General features: G+C 47.5%; 1 protein-coding gene across 1 annotated transcript; it reads right to left on the bottom strand.

The window, feature by feature from the left end:
* Positions 1-1,161: 1,161 nt before the first annotated feature.
* Positions 1,162-9,650, bottom strand: NMB (neuromedin B). The gene is made up of 4 exons (XM_079954445.1): positions 9,604-9,650; positions 6,874-7,397; positions 3,725-3,921; positions 1,162-1,409 (listed from the first exon to the last, which is right to left on the bottom strand). The coding sequence occupies exons 2-4, from the start codon at positions 7,004-7,006 to the stop codon at positions 1,368-1,370; spliced, it is 372 nt and encodes a 123-aa protein (XP_079810571.1). The 5' UTR covers positions 7,007-7,397; positions 9,604-9,650; the 3' UTR covers positions 1,162-1,367.
* Positions 9,651-17,475: the final 7,825 nt, after the last annotated feature.

A 17,475-nucleotide genomic window follows, 5' to 3' on the forward strand; every position in this document is an offset into this window, starting at 1 on the left:
GGAGAAGTGGTCATTTGCCCTCCATACCTGAGAACATCCTGGGAAACAGGAGAGACCTTGAGGGTCTCTTAGCTGCATACATAGCAGGACTGTTGAGGTACATTGCCAACAAAAGTGACCACTGACTTTGTGGCCTATCGTATATTACTCAAGCAGTAAAGCAGTGCCACTCTTATCAAATGATGCATATGCAAATAAAGAAATATTAGGACCTATTACTTTAAATATGGAAGTGCACACAGGTGCAGTTGGAATCTTGTATGGAAAACATCCACAAAGCACCCATTAGAGGTCTGCAATGCAGGTTAAGGGATTTGAGTGTAGAATTGTGTGTTTTTTTGGGGGGGGGGATAATCTGCTTACTTGCACTGCATCGTGGGATCTGAAAGCTGTTGTCAGCAAGCAGACCAATGACTTCTAGTTTCATCACTGCAGAAGAGAAATATGAAAGCTACCCTGATTGAGGAGGCACTGGCAGAGATGGATGAGGTACCTGAACCTACCCATCTGACCACCCACTGCCTGGGTCATTGGGCCATCTATGGTTCCATTGCTAGGGTTTGTCTCCCAAACAGGTGTCTCATGTCCTCCAGAAATGGCCCTTCTTTCCTCTGCAGACCAGTCCATTCTGTCAACAGCAGCTGTCAACAACTTAGAACAGATTGGTTGAAATGCAGTACAGTGGTACATTGGGTTAAGAACTTAATTCGCTCTGGAGGTCTGTTCTTAACCTGAAACTGGTCTTAACCTGAAGCACCACTTTAGCTAATGGGGCCTCCTGCTGCTGCTGCGCTGCTGGAGCACAATTTCTGTTCTCATCCTGAAGCAAAGTTCTTAACCCGAGGTAATATTTCTGGGTTAGCAGAGTCTGTAACCTGAAGTGTCTGTAACCTGAGGTACCACTGGTACTCTCTTTCGCAGATGTGAAACCTCCATATCTCCTTGGACTGCAGCACCTATCAGTCCCAGAGAGCATAGCCAATAATTGGGGATGGTGAGAGTTGTAGCCCAATCACATCTGGTTCTCCATCCCTTTCTGAACTAGTCCTTCTGTGGCTGCTTGCTTTCTGTTGCTGCACACAGTGATGCACTGCGGACTGAAAACAATCCTCTCACCTGTGCAAAGAGAGACATTTATTCATCATGCCTCCTCCACCAGCCGCTGCAGCACAAGGAAATGCCAGGAATTTTCTATACAGTCAATACTTGGTTCCTCAGAGAAGGGGGGGAAAGGTCAGTATTAGGATTACAGTTATAAATTCGATATTTTACACCACAATTCTGGTATTCTTGATGCTTTCATTGGGAACAGCCCTTCAGGAGCTCCCTTTCCCCCAAGTCTGTGGTGTTTTCCTCAGTTCATCCATTTAAATGTATTTTGCCAGGTACTGTGTGAAGAAAGGTATTTCCTGTAACGAAAAACACAGGCATCAGTAGCTTACACTTCAACATAATAGAAAGCAAACTGGCCTTGCCCACTGATGAGAGAAAAGTATAGCTACTCCATCACCACCCTGGACATCTAAAGTGGGTTTTGCCCCCTCCTGGGCTGTGTGGGCTCCCTGACTTGCTCTGCTTATGTAAGGAAGTGACATGATCTCATCCGTTTAGCAAGTCAGCCGATGTTAGAAGGATGACAGCCACCCTTCTGAGGCCTTCAGGTAAATAAAAGGTAAAAGGACCCCTGACCGTTAGGTCCAGTCATGGATGACTCTGGAGTTGCGGTGCTCATCTTGCTTTACTGGCCAAGGGAGCTGGCATACAGCTTCTGGGTCATGTGGCCAGCATGACTAAGCCACTTCTGGCAAACCAGAGCAGCGCACGGAAACGCTGTTTACCTTCCTGCCAGAGTGGTACCTATTTATCTACTTGCACTTTGACATGCTTTTGAACTGCTAGGTTGGCAGGAGCAGGGACCGAGCAACAGGAGCTCACCCCATTGCAGGGATTCGAACCGCTGACCTTCTGATCGGCAAGCCATAGGCTAAGTGGTTTAGACAACAGTGCCACCCGCGTCTTCAGGTAAATAGGTAAAGGTAAAGGGACCTCTGACCATTAGGTCCAGTTGCGAACGACTCTGGGGTTGCGGCACTCATCTTGCTTTACTGGCCGAGGGAGGCAGCATACAGTTTCCAGGTCATGTGACCAGCATGACTAAGCTGCTTCTGGAGAACCAGAGCAGTGCACGGAAATGCCGTTTACCTTCCTGCCAGAGCAGTACCTATTTATCTACTTGCACTTTGACATGCTTTCGAACTGCTAGGTGGGCAGGAGCTGGGACCGAGCAACGGGAGCTCACCCCGTCATGGGAATTCGAACCACTGACCTTCTGATCGGCAAGCCCTAGGCTCTGTGGTTTAACCCACAGCACTACCCGCATCCCCTTCAGGTAAATAGATGACATCAAATTGTTGCACTGAAATGGGATTTATTACGTTAAGACCTCTCTGTTAATGAACCTACCTGGACCAGAGAGTGATGAGCAACAAGGATCTGGTGATCCCTGAGATCAGGCACCTGGGTGGGGTTCAGGACCTTGGAGAGCTCTCTAGCCCAAGCAGGAGATGTTGTGCAACAAAGCCAAACTGCATTAAAGGGAGAGGGGTTCTGGTACCAGCCCACAAGAAGGTACGCATACCCCTAAACATTCTGTACCTTTGTCCATTTACTGTATTTATTTTCCTTGATTTGAACTATAAAATGGTGATTTTCTTGAGTAAAAATGAGAGTACTCCTAAACACTTTTGAAGAAAAAGACCACTGTCTGCAACACACAATGGTCTGAGCACAGTTAGCTAACTCAAACATGGAACACATTTCACAGGCAGTCCTGTTTTCCAAAATGAGACTAGAATTAGTTAGCTCTGCCTGCCATTGGCTCTGGGTCCATCTGGTATGGCTTCAAAATGGATTGGGGGCCACGTGTTGAGGTTCCTGCATTGCGGGGGTTGGAGTAAATGACCCTTGGGTGTGGGATGTAAAACACAAGAGCAGCCAAGTACAATATTCCTAGAGTGAACATGTTTACACATGGGGAGGAATGTTTGTCAAGCCAGCAGGTAAACTTCCTGTTTCCTTCTGGGCTGGGACAGACTTCCTCTGCATATGATTAGAGGTGGGTGTGGCCTCACCTGTGCAGGTAACAACAAAAGCACAGGGCAGGGTAGCTATCTCTCTCTTTTTGACTACATGCATCAAAGATGCAACATCTGCTTAGGCAAAGATGCTCTCTTGGCTTCCAGCCAAGGGAGGACAGAGGGACTGTCTCCTTATGAGATAGTTTCCAGGTGTATGTTACTTTTCTAAGCTAAGTCTGCTTTCTGGGATCTGATTGTGAACAGAATGTGAGTAAACTTTTTTTAGACTTTTATAGAAGACTGTCGTATCTTATCTTTTATAAGGGAATAAGGGGAAAATACCAGGACAGTTATTATAGAGGCTTTAGCGAGCCTGAGCAAACGCATCCACTGTGAGTTTTAAAAGGGGAATGTTACTCTGCTAAATTATGAACTTGTTTACACAAGTTGGAAAGGCTATAATCAAACAATATATCCTCTTCTGCATCCCTGAATATTCCCACATTGGGGTCCCTTCCAACTCTACCATACTATGATCCTATCATTGGCTCTCCTGTCAGCCGCCTAGTCTTCTGTGCCACCAGTCCCACTAGACACTAGCCACCACATTCGTTCCCTTCAGGACATCTAGAGATGATGGTGCTCACCTGGTCATTGGGATCACGCTTCCCTTGGTTCTCCTCCAGCAGCTTCTCTTGCAGGAGTATTTTAAGAAGTTCGCTCATCATCAGGTCTTTCATCCCCTCTCTGAAAGCCTTGGGGGTGCTGTTGGTCTCTGCACTTTCTGAGAATGCAGACTGGACATGAGGAGAGCTCAGCATACTCTTCTTCCCCATGAAATGCCCTGAAATGACACCAATTCTAGTCAGTACAGTGCTGGCCCAATTTTATTTTAATTTTTTTTGAAGGAGGGCTTTTGTGCACGATTGTTCGAGGGATCTCACCACTGCCAAATCCTCTTCCTTGCTGCTGTTGTCGGCCCATTGACTTGTTTTCTTCATTTGGGCTCAAACAGGGGTATGGGAGTACCTAGGGTTCATCAAGCTGGGCCCTGCCAAAGGCACATGCCTGGGGAGTGTATGCAAAAATCACGCCTCTCCACTTTGCCTTAGAGTTGGGGCCATCCTTACCAAGCGTGCCAGGGGTGGAGGCACGCCAACACAGCTCCTTGTCAAGGGCACAAGGGAACCTAGATACACCTCTGAACAGGGAGAATGGAACCAAGTGCCTAGAAATTTGCAAAGGACAACTCCACGCAATAACATTTTATTGCAGATCCCACCTTTTATTATATGCTATTGAAAATGGATTCTGTTGGATATCATGTGTGTGCTCTTTAAAAACAAATGAATAAATAAATAAATAGCCCTGCCCTTAAAAAATCACCCCGTCTTTCCACTTTTCCAGGGAGCTTGTGGCCATCTCCTTACCAGAATGCAAATTTTCAGAGGAAGGAAGCACTTTTAAGTAACAATCAAGGTGGAGATTTGGACTGCATGACCTGCCCTCTACCTCAACCGCCACACCATGGCAGCCCTGCAAGAGAAACTACGGGGTGTTGTAAGAAGAAGAGAAGAGTTTGGATTTGATATCCCGCCTTTCAGTCCCCTTCAGGAGTCTCAAAGCGGCTAACAATCTCCTTTCCCTTCCTTCCCCACAACAAACACTCTGTGAGGTGAGTGGGGCTGAGAGACTTCAAAGAAGTGTGACTAGCCCAAGGTCACCCAGCAGCTGCATGCGGAGGAGCCGAGACACGAACCCGGTTCCCCAGATTACGAGTCCACCGCTCTTAACCACTACACCACACTGGCTCTATAGGCACTATACTGTCTCCGATGCTATTTAACATTGACTTGAAGCCATCAGGAGCAGAGAGGAGGAGATCTGGAGCAAGACGTCCTCAGTACACTGATGATACCCAACTCCCATTTCTCATCAACATCTGTACTGGGAACGGCTAAGCAGGCCCAGGACCAATGTTGGGGTGCAGTGAATAATATTATTCCTGGTGAGGAATAATAAAGTCTGCATCCTGACAGGCTGGAGTCTCTAGAAAAGTGGTTTCCAGACCCAGGAAGTCTGCAAGTTGCCTGCCTTGGATTGAGTTGCTGTCCCTGACACATTGGTGCTGTGCCTGGATTCACCTGCCTCTGGAAGCGCAGGTGCCCTTGGTGGCCAAAGTCCTTTTCCCCAACTTTGGCTTGTAAGACAGCTATGATTGTTTCTGGATCAGGACAGCTTGACCACAGTTGTCCATGCATTGGTAACCTGGAGATTGGATTCCTGTAATGCGCTTTGCGCAATTGAGGTTGGTCTGGAAGCTTCAACTGGTGCCGAATGCAGCAGCCAGGCTGCTTGAGGGGCCGAACTACCACCATCATGTAACCCTTTGTGGGATTTGCACCAGCTGCACACCTGCTACAAGGTCAAGTTCAAGGCTTGGTACTAGCTTGTAAGACCCTCTGCAGCTCAGGACCAGGTTACTCGAGAGACTGCATTATCCCTTATATATGCAGCAGATTGCTGCCGTCTGTGGCAGAGCTTCTCCTACAAGTTCCAGAGTAGTTTGTATCCTGCTTGGCAGGATACTGCCCTGAGACCCGCATGTATGGTATATAAATCAAATCAAATCAAAATAAAATAAACTCAGAGCAGGGCAGTCAGTGTGGCTGCCATTAGCATTCCCATCAGGGCACAGCAGGTGCCCAGTACCTGCACCTTTCCAGAACCAACAGAAGACATTTTTGTTCCAACAGCTGGATAAACAGGTCTGCGCCATGGGTATTTACTTTGCATTACTTTTTAAAATTTATCTGTTATTTCCTGCATTGTTTTAAACTGTTTGGAGCTGTTCTCAAATTATTTTTTTGGCATCCCCTTGGGACATATGTGTGAAAGGTGATTAATAAACAAATTAATAAAGTTCCAAGCATCACCAGTGGTGAAATAATTGCTGCTCTGTTAATTTGCCCATCCTGGACAGAGACTGGATTTTCAACCTGATGACACGGGGAGCTGTCCCCTCCCTTGCTGCTGAAAGCATTGCTTCCTGACCCTCTGTGCATGGCTTTCCAAACAACCCCACACCCAAATCAAACCCAGCACTGCATTAAAGTCTTAAAAACAAAGCAAAACAGCAGTGCATTGATCTGCCATTTAATTAAAGGATACGGTGTTAAAATGCAGCACAAAAATCACCACCGCCACTGTAACTTTCAGCCATAGAATCACAGGGCTGCAGGGCACTGCTTAACCAAATCCCATACAATTTTCCTTCTCTCGCCCCACAGAGTGACCTACCAGCTTCTTGGTGGAAGGAAGTGCCCCCAGGCTCACTTCATCCCACCCCCATTTCCACAGGTCCTTTAGACTACCCTTCCCCAACCTGGTGCCCTCCAGATGTTTCAGACAGAGGGAATCCAAATGTGCCCTCGATGATGGAAGGAACTGGGCACATAACTGATCTAGCAGCACAGATTCTACCCATCTTCCCCAAGCCCGCCCCATAACTTTATTATCTTTACACATACGAAAACATTAAACGTTAAAAGCTTCCCGATACAGGGCTGCCTTCAGATGTCGTCTAAAAGACGGACCCAGGTAAGGAGCACAATTTTGCAGCCTCTGCTCCAGTCCTTCGTTGTTTCCCCCCCCCCACCCTCTCCACACACACACGCAGCCTTTTTTCTGCCAGGATCTTTACTAACAGGCAAGCATTTCCCACCGTCTGCGATAGGAAGCTGCCCCCTTAGCAGACCGCCCCCTCCAGCGGGACAGGGAGAAGCAGGGGTCGTACCTGTAGCCCAGAGGTTTTCCCGGAGCCGGATGGGTCCGCCGAGCGAGGGCGATACAGAAAACGTGGCGAAAAGGAGCAGATAAGCCAAGCTCCCCACTTGTAGGATCCTGCTGGCGAATCCTGCCGCCGCCATGGCTCTCTTTCTGGGCAGCGAGCGGACTTCGACGGGCGGACGCGACGCCCTTGTCTCGCCTCCTCTGAGCACTAGATGGCTCCTCTCCTCCAAGCCTCTTTCCTGGTCTTCGCCCCGCGTGCGCTCCTGCTGTTTAAATAGCCCAGCCGTCGGGGCGGGGACTGACGCGGAGGCATCGTCACCTTAGCAGCGCTTGCCCAGGGAGGGGTCGCCCTGGACCCTGCCTTGTCACGATTTTGCGGCCCAGCGGGACACTTGGCTGCCCCCGGGACGGTTTGGGGGAAGAAAAGAAGAAGGAATCGGGGCAAGGACGGATCCAAGGGATTACGGTTTGATCCGAGCCCACCTGCTCCCGGACCTATTTGGAGCGCCAGGGTCAATCCTGAACCACCTGAAATAACAGAAAGGCAGTATCTCTGAGCATCTACAGAGTGCAGAGCGACTGGGTAGCCCTGGGAGACGGAAGGATGTGGTAAAAACTGCCGTCAAATAAGTCACAAGAGCTTCCCCTACAAATGCCAGCGAGGCAGAACCCAGACGAAAGCAGATGTCCTGGTGCACTGGCCGAGCAAAGCGGCTTCCTCAATTCTGAGCAGGAGCCGCGCCCAGACACTTTCCTCTAGTCAAGTCCCATCGAATCCAGCGAGGCTTACTTCCGAGTATAACCACGTGCGCATGCCAGGGTCAATCAAATGATGGCCACTGCTTGCACACTGGCAGGGTTGGGGGGATCGGGACCTTCCATGCCTGGGAGCCAGTTCCTAGGGGCTGAGGCCTCCCAAAGTTGATGGGCATTGCCGTTCAAATAGGGGGGTGCACTATGTAATGTGATCGTCGATTATGCGGGGCAGGGCTTATCTACCCCCCCCCCCCCAATATTTTATTCAAGTTGGCACCCTGCTTCTATGCAATTGGGCCATTCCCACCTACCCATCGCAAACCTGCACTTCCATCTGTTTGAAAACTTTCAAGGGTTAAAAATAAAGTTTGTAAAAAATACCCCCAAAAACCCAGAAGCCTTACTTTTGGGGGTTATAGGGGCAGAACTACCCGAAGTGTATAGAAATTTATTCATGTATGTGACTACAGCGGCAAAACTGTTACTTGCCCAAAAATGGAAAGAAGAATGATGGAATGAAGTTATATGGCTTTAGCAGAAATGTTATAAGGAATTAGGTACAGACAGATTGTAAATGTATTAAAGGGGGAAAAAACAAGGTTAAGATATGTTAAGATAAATTACAGGACAGAAAACAGAGGAAGATGGAAAGGAATTGCTGAAACAGTTAATTGAAGTGGAATACAAAAAAGGGAGGTGTGAGGAGGTCGCTGAAACAAGTGAACGAAAGTTATGATATTGAAATTAATGGATGTGTTTTTAATTGTTTTTGTTTGGTTTGGTTGATTCAATGTTTTAGGGTTTGGGTTGTATGGTGTTTTTGTTTTTGTATTGTATTGTATTGTTTAATTCTTTTTCTTTTCTTTTGTAATCTTTAAACTGCTAATAAATATTATTTTTAAAAAAATGGAAAGAAGAAGAAGTCCCAGCAAAAGAAGAATGGATACAAAAACCTATGGAAGAACCTATGCAGAAATGGCGAAACTTATGGGGAAAATAAGAAATCAAGGTAACATGCTTTTTATAAAAGAATGGAAATGGTTTATGGAATATTTACAAACTGTAAACAGGTAAGAACATTGGCAGGATTATTGTAATAACCCGCAGTTTCAAAAGTGTATACATTTAAAGTAGATGAATAACTGAGCAAATTAAGTTACTTTGGCTATGCAGAGAATATTATAAATAAATTTAAGGAACGGCAGAAAGAGGGGGGAGGAAGTTGAGTTTTGAAATGTTAAAAAGATTGTAAAATTATTGAAATGTATAAAACTGAAAAAGACAATCCTATGTGTTGTGGCACATGCTTCCCTGGACTCAGGCTCACTCCAAATGCAGGACATCTTAGTTGGCAGGCATATCAAGGACAAAGTTGTAAAGTGAGGCTTGATGGCAATGATGATAATAGCAGTGGCCATGGAGGATAAATTCCCAGGCAGGCCCGTCTGTTTTCCGCATCTCTTACCAGCAGGAGCAGGAGCGGCGGAGGAGCCGAGACAACAGCAGAGCCCGTGGAACTGAGACTGTCTTCCTGCTCTGCCTTTGCTGCCGCCGCTGCCTCTGAAAGGAGGCGAAATGCGGGGCCAGCCCCGGGCCCACCAACCGCGGATTCACAGCAGCTTCTGTGCCTTTTAAAAGTACCAGAAATGTGGTCTTCCAGCTGCGTCCTTTTGCATGTGGGTCCCCTGATGCAAATGTTGCAAATCAGCACCTTGTTACACTGTGTGCAGACTTCTGGGGAGGGGAAGGGACTCAACAGTTGGATAGGAATTGGTGTGTGTTTTTTGGAGGGGGGTGACTAAGAAGGAGGTTGCCAGTGTTGAGTTTGTATGTTTCTCCTCTAATTAGTGGGTGGGACTATAGCTTTTTTATTGTTTGAGTTTATTGTTCGAGTATTAATTTTTTAAATTAATTTTAGGGGTGGACTGTGTTGTCTTTCTTTCCCCAGTATGTCGTATAGAATATTAATGTATCATACGATTCTATGGCATACTGTATATCACGATGTCAGTCACTTGGAGACCCTTGTGTGACAAGAAATTTAGTTTTCAGCAATAAATAAATGGACAGCTGCCCGTGGGAAGATGTTCCTCCCGCCGTCACGCTGCGTTTGTGTCTCTCCCTCCGCTCTCGACCGAGGAGTCCTGCGCAGGGAAAGATTTCTTTCTGGGACGCAGCATGTGCGTCCTTACAGAATCACAACTCCCTACAATGCAGAAATTTCTCCTAGATTATACATGACAGGTGTCCATCCAACCTCTGTTTAGAAGTCTCCTTTGGAGCCTCAGTCTAGAGACCCTGGAGGTGGCGGCGCGGAGGAGAGACTTGCGGGGTCTTTGCCGTCTCCTCCTCCCTGCTTGGTCCCCTCCCGTCGGGCAAAGGCAAAGGCGCTACACGGCGAGCAATCCCTTCCGCGCAGCCGTGAGCAGAGCTGCGCGGGAGACTTACTGTCTAAGCGGCGCCGTCTAAGGAGGCGCTCTTATATAGAGGCCGGAGGGTCATGCAAATGAGGCGCTCTGCCCCGCCCCGCCCGGCTCCGACGGGACGGGCGGCATTCCGGACAGACGCAGCAGCGACAGCGGTGTGCGGACTCCGGGGCAAGAGAGACGCGCAGGTGAGGAAGCAAAGCTGGCGGCAGGAGGTGCAGGAAGGAGAGCCTTGTTCGAAGGGGAGGACCACAGATCTGCTGCCCCGGCAATGTAGAGGGCCAGGCAGGACAGCACTTTGGGGGCAGAACTCTAGGGGTGGACTGAGTCTGAGGGGCCCCAAAACGCAGCAGAGGCTTAACACATAGGTTAAAGCAAGACACAGGCCCATCTCAAGAAGAAGAGGGAGCCTGCGACTTAAGAGTGCTTCCAGAAGCTGTTGCAGCCCACCCACCACTTTCATGTTAACAATGCCCAGTTAAAATAAATGTTTAAAGTCCTCCTTGTGTGAGCAGACTTTTTATGCTGGGGTGGGGGAAATAACCCCCTGGTTTGTGTGTATTACTACTGTCCACACCATACAATCCTAGTGCATGGAATGCACATTTACAGCACATATCTTCCCCCCAAAGAATCCTGGAAACAGTAGTTTGTTAATCATGCTGGAATTTTACCCTTAATGAGAGGGAAACGACAGGTCCCAGGATTCTTTGGAGGAAGCCATGTGCTTTACAGGTGCATTGAACAGCACCTTGTTTCTCATTCTGCCTTGCATCAGCAACAGCCGCAACCTACGCAGAGGATGCCAGGCCTAGATCTATGTTTCTCTGGAGGCCTCCTGGCCATGGGTCAGCCTAGGCCAGTAGCCTGCCTGGACTGACAGCAGCTCTCCAGGGTCTCAGGCAGAAGGTCTTTGCCATCCTTTCCACCTGAGATCCTTCAACCAGAAATACTACCAGCTTCACCTGGGACCTTTGTACCTGCAGAGTGCCAAGCACCCAGGATGCACAGCCATGAAAGGGCAGACTCCATACTGGGGATCCTTAGGAAAGGAATTGAAAACAAAACTGTCAGTATCATATGTCTATGGTGTGGACACATTTCGAATACAATTGTTGTTGGTATCTGTCTGTCTCAGGAGACAATGGAGTGTGCCTCTGGGGGTGAAGTCAAACCACTGTGTTTGCATCACTGAAGTGACCTCCCTGGGTGCAAGCTTAAAAAAATATTTTTTGAAAAAAGCAACCAAACAAAAACCCTACTTAAATGATTATTTACAAAACCAGGGCTCGACTACAAAAATCTGGTTGTGTTTAGAATAATCTTGTGCGTAATATAAAAAATACAAAGTGAGACATTAAGGAAATCCAAAGGGAAAATATGAAGAACAGAGGATCTGACGAACTGATTATTAAAGCACGTGAGGTAAACGGTGGAAGTCTTTTTTAAAAAAACACTTTATCTAAGGTAGATAAGGACAAGATGAAATTATACAATTGAATATAAATATAGATGGGAAACGGCTATGTATTGTGAGTACTTATCTACTTTTAAAAATTTTCACCTATGATCTTTTTCTTTTACTTCTTTATTTTTTCTTTGTTCTTTTTTCTTTTTTCTGATATCTTATCTTTCATTTCACTCTTTTTTTGTGAATAGCATTTTATAGAGGTATAAAAAAAGAGACAAAATATTCTCTATTTCCCCCCCCCCTTGGTTATATGTATTTTCTTTTTCTTTTGTATTTTCTTTTGTTGTAAATATGTATGTTTTCCAGTTTGTACTTAATAAAAATAATTAAAAATTAAAAAACCCTACTGTGCTGCGTGAAGACCTAGGAAGCCAAGATTGCATTATTCATGCCTTTATCTTGTTCGGCAAGCAGTGGATCGTCAACTTTGGGTGGGATTTAGTGTCCAAGATTTCGGGGCATGCAGAGTACAGGCGAATGAGAAACACCTACAGCATGGAGTTATTTGGTTGATTATTTTTTTGCAGGGGTAAGTGGGCATTAGAGTGAACAAGCCAGAGCCTAGAAAGGATTATAGTGAATATGTCTAAGGAACTGGGATTAACTGATACCAAGTACAGGCTGACCAAAGAAAGCAGTGGCCTCGTATTCCCAGGGGAAATTACTGGATGCATCCAAGCGTGTCTGATGAGATGCAAGAGGCTGTATTAGAGCAAAAGAAGCAGGAGATAGGTACATCCTATGCAGTGGGAAAAACGTGGGGTGGATTTGCTTGAAGTGGCACAGCACAGCATTTTGCGTGCAGAAGGACAAAGTTCTCTTCTTTTGGGCATCTCCAGGTAGGACTGGGAAAGACACCTGTCTAGAATCCCCAAAAAGGCACCAGTCCATGTAGGTAATACTGAGGAAAATAGACCAATGGTCTGGCTCAGTGCAAGTTGCGCTTTGCATGCCCAGTGATGTTCAAGAAGCAGGGCTTTAGCTCAGTGGTCGGACATTTGCTTTGCATGTAGAAGGTCCCAGGTTAGTCTAGATCTAGGTAGGACGCGGGTGGCGCTGTGGGTAAAAGCCTCAGCGCCTAGGGCTTGCCGATCCAAAGGTCGGCGGTTCGAATCCCCGCAGCGGGGTGCGCTCCCTTCGTTCGGTCCCAGCGCCTGCCAACCTAGCAGTTCGAAAGCACCCCCGGGTGCAAGTAGATAAATAGGGACCGCTTACTAGCGGGAAGCTAAACGGCGTTTCCGTGTGCGGCTCTGGCTCGCCAGATGCAGCTTTGTCACGCTGGCCACGTGACCCGGAAGTGTCTCCGGACAGTGCTGGCCCCCGGCCTCTTGAGTGAGATGGGCGCACAACCCCAGAGTCTGTCAAGACTGGCCCATACGGGCAGGGGTACCTTTACCTTTACTTAGGTAGGACCAGGAAAGACCATGGTTCAGACCTGCACAGCTGCTGCCAGTCAGTGCAGGTGGTTCTGATCTAGATCTGAAACAGTATAAGGCTGCTACATACCACTTGAAACATGCCCCCGTCTTTGTTAAATCAGACTTTGTTTCAGAGCATGGAGGAAAAGAAAGTCTCTGCACTACAGCAAGCCTTGCTTGCCCAAGAGGTTTATATGAATAGGATGGTCATTACTGCTGGGAAAGGTCAGTGTTCTACAGAGCACCTGAGAAGACCCAGGATTAGAATTCTTTATTGATTTACTCCCACTTTTCCTCTAAGGAGTGCAAGGTCCTCTCCCCATTTTATCCTCACAACAACCCTGCGAGGGAGGTCAGGCTGAGAGGCTGTGATTGGCCCAAGGTCACCCCGTGAGCTTCATGGCTGTGGGGATTTGAATGCCAGGCTCTCAGGCTCTTCTTATATTTTTATATTGTACCTGTGAGTGAAGGGACGCGGGTGGCGCTGTGGGTTAACCCACAGAGCCTAGGACTTGCTGATCAGAAGGTTGGCGGTTCAAATCCCCACGATGGGGTGAGCTCCCATTGCTCGGTCCCTGCTCCTGCCAACCTACCAGTTTGAAAGCACGTTAAAGTGCAAGTAGATAAATAGGTACCGCTCCGGCGGGAAGGTAAATGGCGTTTCCGTGCACTGCTCTGGTTCGCCAGAAGTGGCTTAGTCATGCTGGCGACATGACCCAGAAGCTGTACGCCGGCTCCCTCGGCCAGTAAAGCGAGATGAGCGCCGCAACCCCAGAGTCGGTCATGACTGGACCTAATGGTCAGGGGTCCCTTTACCTTTACCTGTGAGTGAAAGTATGGTTGGCATTTGGAGAACACTGGAAGGAGGCTTCCATCTGCGTTCTGTGCGGGGAGACTATGAAACAAGTTGAGTGCCTTTCTATAGAGCACAGGAGGATCGGTCCAAGTATGATAAGCAGTCATTCATTGTTTCTGTTTTGTTTAATAATCAGTTTCCTTTATGGTCTAATCCAAGGCTGGCAACACCACTTGACATCTTTGGGCACCTGCCCACGCCCACTGCCCTGGCAGGGCATGCCCCATGCTTTTTAACTCTCTTGCACCCAGTCTGGCACTCACAGCAGTGCCAGGTGGCTGGATCTAGCCATGCTTTGAATTTCTCCCAATGCCCTTGACCTCTGGCATCACCCTGGAGCATTGTGGGAAATTCAAAGGGCAGCTTGGGATGCTGTCAACACAGCAAGTTCAGCCCACCAGGGCCCAGTTGAGAGAGGAGGGACTCCACCTGGGGATACTTTGCACGGGGCCAGTCAAATCTGATGGAATCTAAGAACTGGTGAAAGGACAGCTCAGATTTCTGAAGTATTATCTCTCACTGCCTGCCAAAGGTGAACTACCCATTCGCTCTGATGTCTCCGTGTTTTTAAATGTCGATCCGATCAGCTATGGACATTGCCTTGGTCCCTAGAACTCATTTTGATGGATTTTTTTCAGTAGTTGGAGATTTAATCTGCTCCTGCATTTCCCTTTTAAACAGTCTCCAATGCTGGGATGGACCGATAATGATCAGAAAGCTCAGAAGCCTCGTTTTTCATTTCTTAATATACAAAGCCTGAAAAATAATAATAAGCAAAATACAGCCAAAGCTTGCATTTTGGAAGCAGAATTATATGATACAAAGGGAATCAAAATCTGCTTAATTTATGCTTATCAGAGAACTTGGATTTACACTGGCAAAGAACGTATCTAGGGTACCTCTGAAGCTAATATGCCCAATTTAGTAGCTGCCAGTTCATCACAAGAGAAGCTTCCATCTCAAGTGAAAGCAGAAATCAGAGTAATGTTTGTAGCACAGGCAAGTAAACAACTGATCGCTGGGTCTTGCAAGACACCCACACACAGTGCTCTGCAAAAGGTAGTCACCCGACATCATTGTGACCTCAGAGGAGTCACAGGTGGGTGGCCCAGCGCATTTGTCAAAGTCAGCCCCCCTAGACTGGGGAAGATTAAGGATCCAGTTCCACATGCCTCAGCTAGAGATTGCTCTGGCCCTTTTGACACACACAGTTTACCCTGCATTTAACATACTTGTGGTTCCTATGTGCTGCACACATTTTTACAGGCTTTACCTACCATTGCAGAATTATCATGCAATGGCTACAATGCTGCTGGAACAATATTTGAGGGAGAAAGTGTGCAACAGCCAGGGCTTCTTAAGGACGCTGGGAGGTAGATGGATAGAAGATTCACTTCACTCCTCCCCAAACCCTGCCTCTTTGCCAGCAAAGTCTGCTGTAGGCTTCTTGTTACAGTTAAATCCCATGGGACAAAAGAATCTTAATGCTTTTTTTTTTCTTGCTTTCTGGGGGAAAAAGTGCCATTCTTAGGCAATATTTGTGGGTGACACCTCTCTTCGCAGCAATTAGCTGTTGCCTACATGCAGAATATCAGCATCTGCACACAGTGTAACAAGGTGTTGATTAGCAACATTTGCATCAGGGGACACACACACAAATGCCCAAGAAAAGGATGCACATTTCTGGTACTTTTAAAAGGCACGGAAGTAAATCTAAGGACTATTAAAACATACACACATAACTTTTTAGCCTGCTTTTCAGACAAGTTGACTCCCTTACTCACCTGAAGACAGTGAATATTAAAGTGGCACTAAGGCCCATAGGAGGGACGCGGATGGCGCTGTGGTCTAAACCACAGAGCCTAGGGCTTGCCGATCAGAAGGTCGGCAGTTCGAATCCCCACAATGGAGTGAGCTTCCATTGCTCAGTCCCAGCTCCTGCCAACCTAGCAATTCAAAAGCATGTCAAAGTACAAGTAGATAAATAGGTACCGCTCCAGAGGGAAGGTAAATGGCATTTCCATGCGCTGCTCTGGTTCACCAGAAGCAGCTTAGTCATGCTGGCCACATGACCTGGAAGTTGTACACTGGCTCCCTCGGCCAGTAAAACGAGATGAGCGCCGCAACCCCAGAGTCGTCCGCAACTGGACCTAATGGTCAGGGGTCCCTTTACCTTTAAGGCTCATAGGACTATAGAAAGCTGCCTTACACTCATTCAGACCCTTGTGTCTATCTAGCTAAGTATTGTCTGCACTGACTGGCAGCAACTCTCCAGGGTTTTAGGCTGCCATGTCTCCCAACGCTACCCGAAGATGCTAGGAATTGAATCTGTGACTTTCCACCTGCAATGCAGATGCTCTACGATGGAACTGCAGCCCACTGGCAAAAAAGTGGTGATGGTGACCATCCTACGTGAGGGGGAGGAACCTCTAGAAGTTGCCAAACTGCAACTCCCATCACCTCAGGCCATTGGCTATGCTTGCTGGAGCAGTTGGAAGCTGTAGCTCAGCAATCTCTATAGGGCAAAAGGTTCCACACCCCTGTGGCCTCCACACAACCTCTGGCCTGTGGGCCTAATTCAGCCCAGAAGGCTGTTTCTGCCCCCAAACAATTCCCACCTGCCCCATACTGGACATTGTATGTGGACAGGCATAGCCATCAGGAACTCCCTAGTGCAGCCAGCGGGTCCTGCTTTCAGTGCAGATCAGGTGGTGGATGTTGAGCCCCCTCAAAGAAGTCACCTCCACAGGATGAAGGAGGATCTGGCACACCAACCAGACTCAGTTCCTTACCACTTGCTCACATATTAGGCAAACAGGGTTGCTGTATGCTATTCTTTCAGCCTCATCTGCCTCCTTTTCAATCTGCAATAAGGGTCTAGCAGTAGACTAGGGTTGTTGTGAACCACTCTCAGCCTCCAACATGTAATAGCAGCAGTAGACTATGTTGTAGGGTTCTTGCAAGAGTCTCTTTTTCTCAGTCTCAGATGCTCCAAAACTAGCAAATTGGTGTTACTGGGCTGCGTTGGCGGCAGTATTGCATTTTGCAGGGCAGGGCAGGGCTATTTTAGATATACATATACAGCCGTACCTTGGAAGTTGAATGGAATCCATTCTGGAAGTCCATTCAACTTCCCAAATGTTCAAAAACCAAGTCGTGGCTTCCGATAGGCTGCAAGCCCTGTTGGACATTCGGCTTCCAAAAATAGTTTGCAAACCGGAACAGTCACTTCCGGGTTTGCGACGTTTGGGAGACAAAACGTTTGGGAACTAAGCTGTTTGAAAACCAAGGTACAACTGTACACACAAAAGATTTGCCCTCATCAGTAGCCCACTTGGTCCAAGATACAACATCAAATGTTTGGTGTCCAGCTGCAGGCTGACTTCAAAGTTCTTAGGGGCAGAGTGTACCAAGGTTTTATCCTCATTTTATCTTCCCAGCAAACCTATGAAGCAAGTTAGGCTGAGATGTTGATCAAGTGCCAATTTTGTGACCAAGTGAGGAGTTATTTGAACTTCACTGCTCTTAACAGCTAGACCACACTGGCTTTCTTTCTGCTTCCAAATTGTACCACCTAAGGCAGGGGTAGGGAATGTTTGGCCCAACAGGTGCTGCCAAACCACAACTCCCATCAGCCCCAGCCAGCTTGGGAAATGGCCAGGGATGATGTGAGTTGTAG

Source organism: Podarcis cretensis (assembly GCF_951804945.1).
Source record: "Podarcis cretensis genome assembly, chromosome: 14".
Lineage (NCBI taxonomy): Eukaryota > Metazoa > Chordata > Lepidosauria > Squamata > Lacertidae > Podarcis > Podarcis cretensis.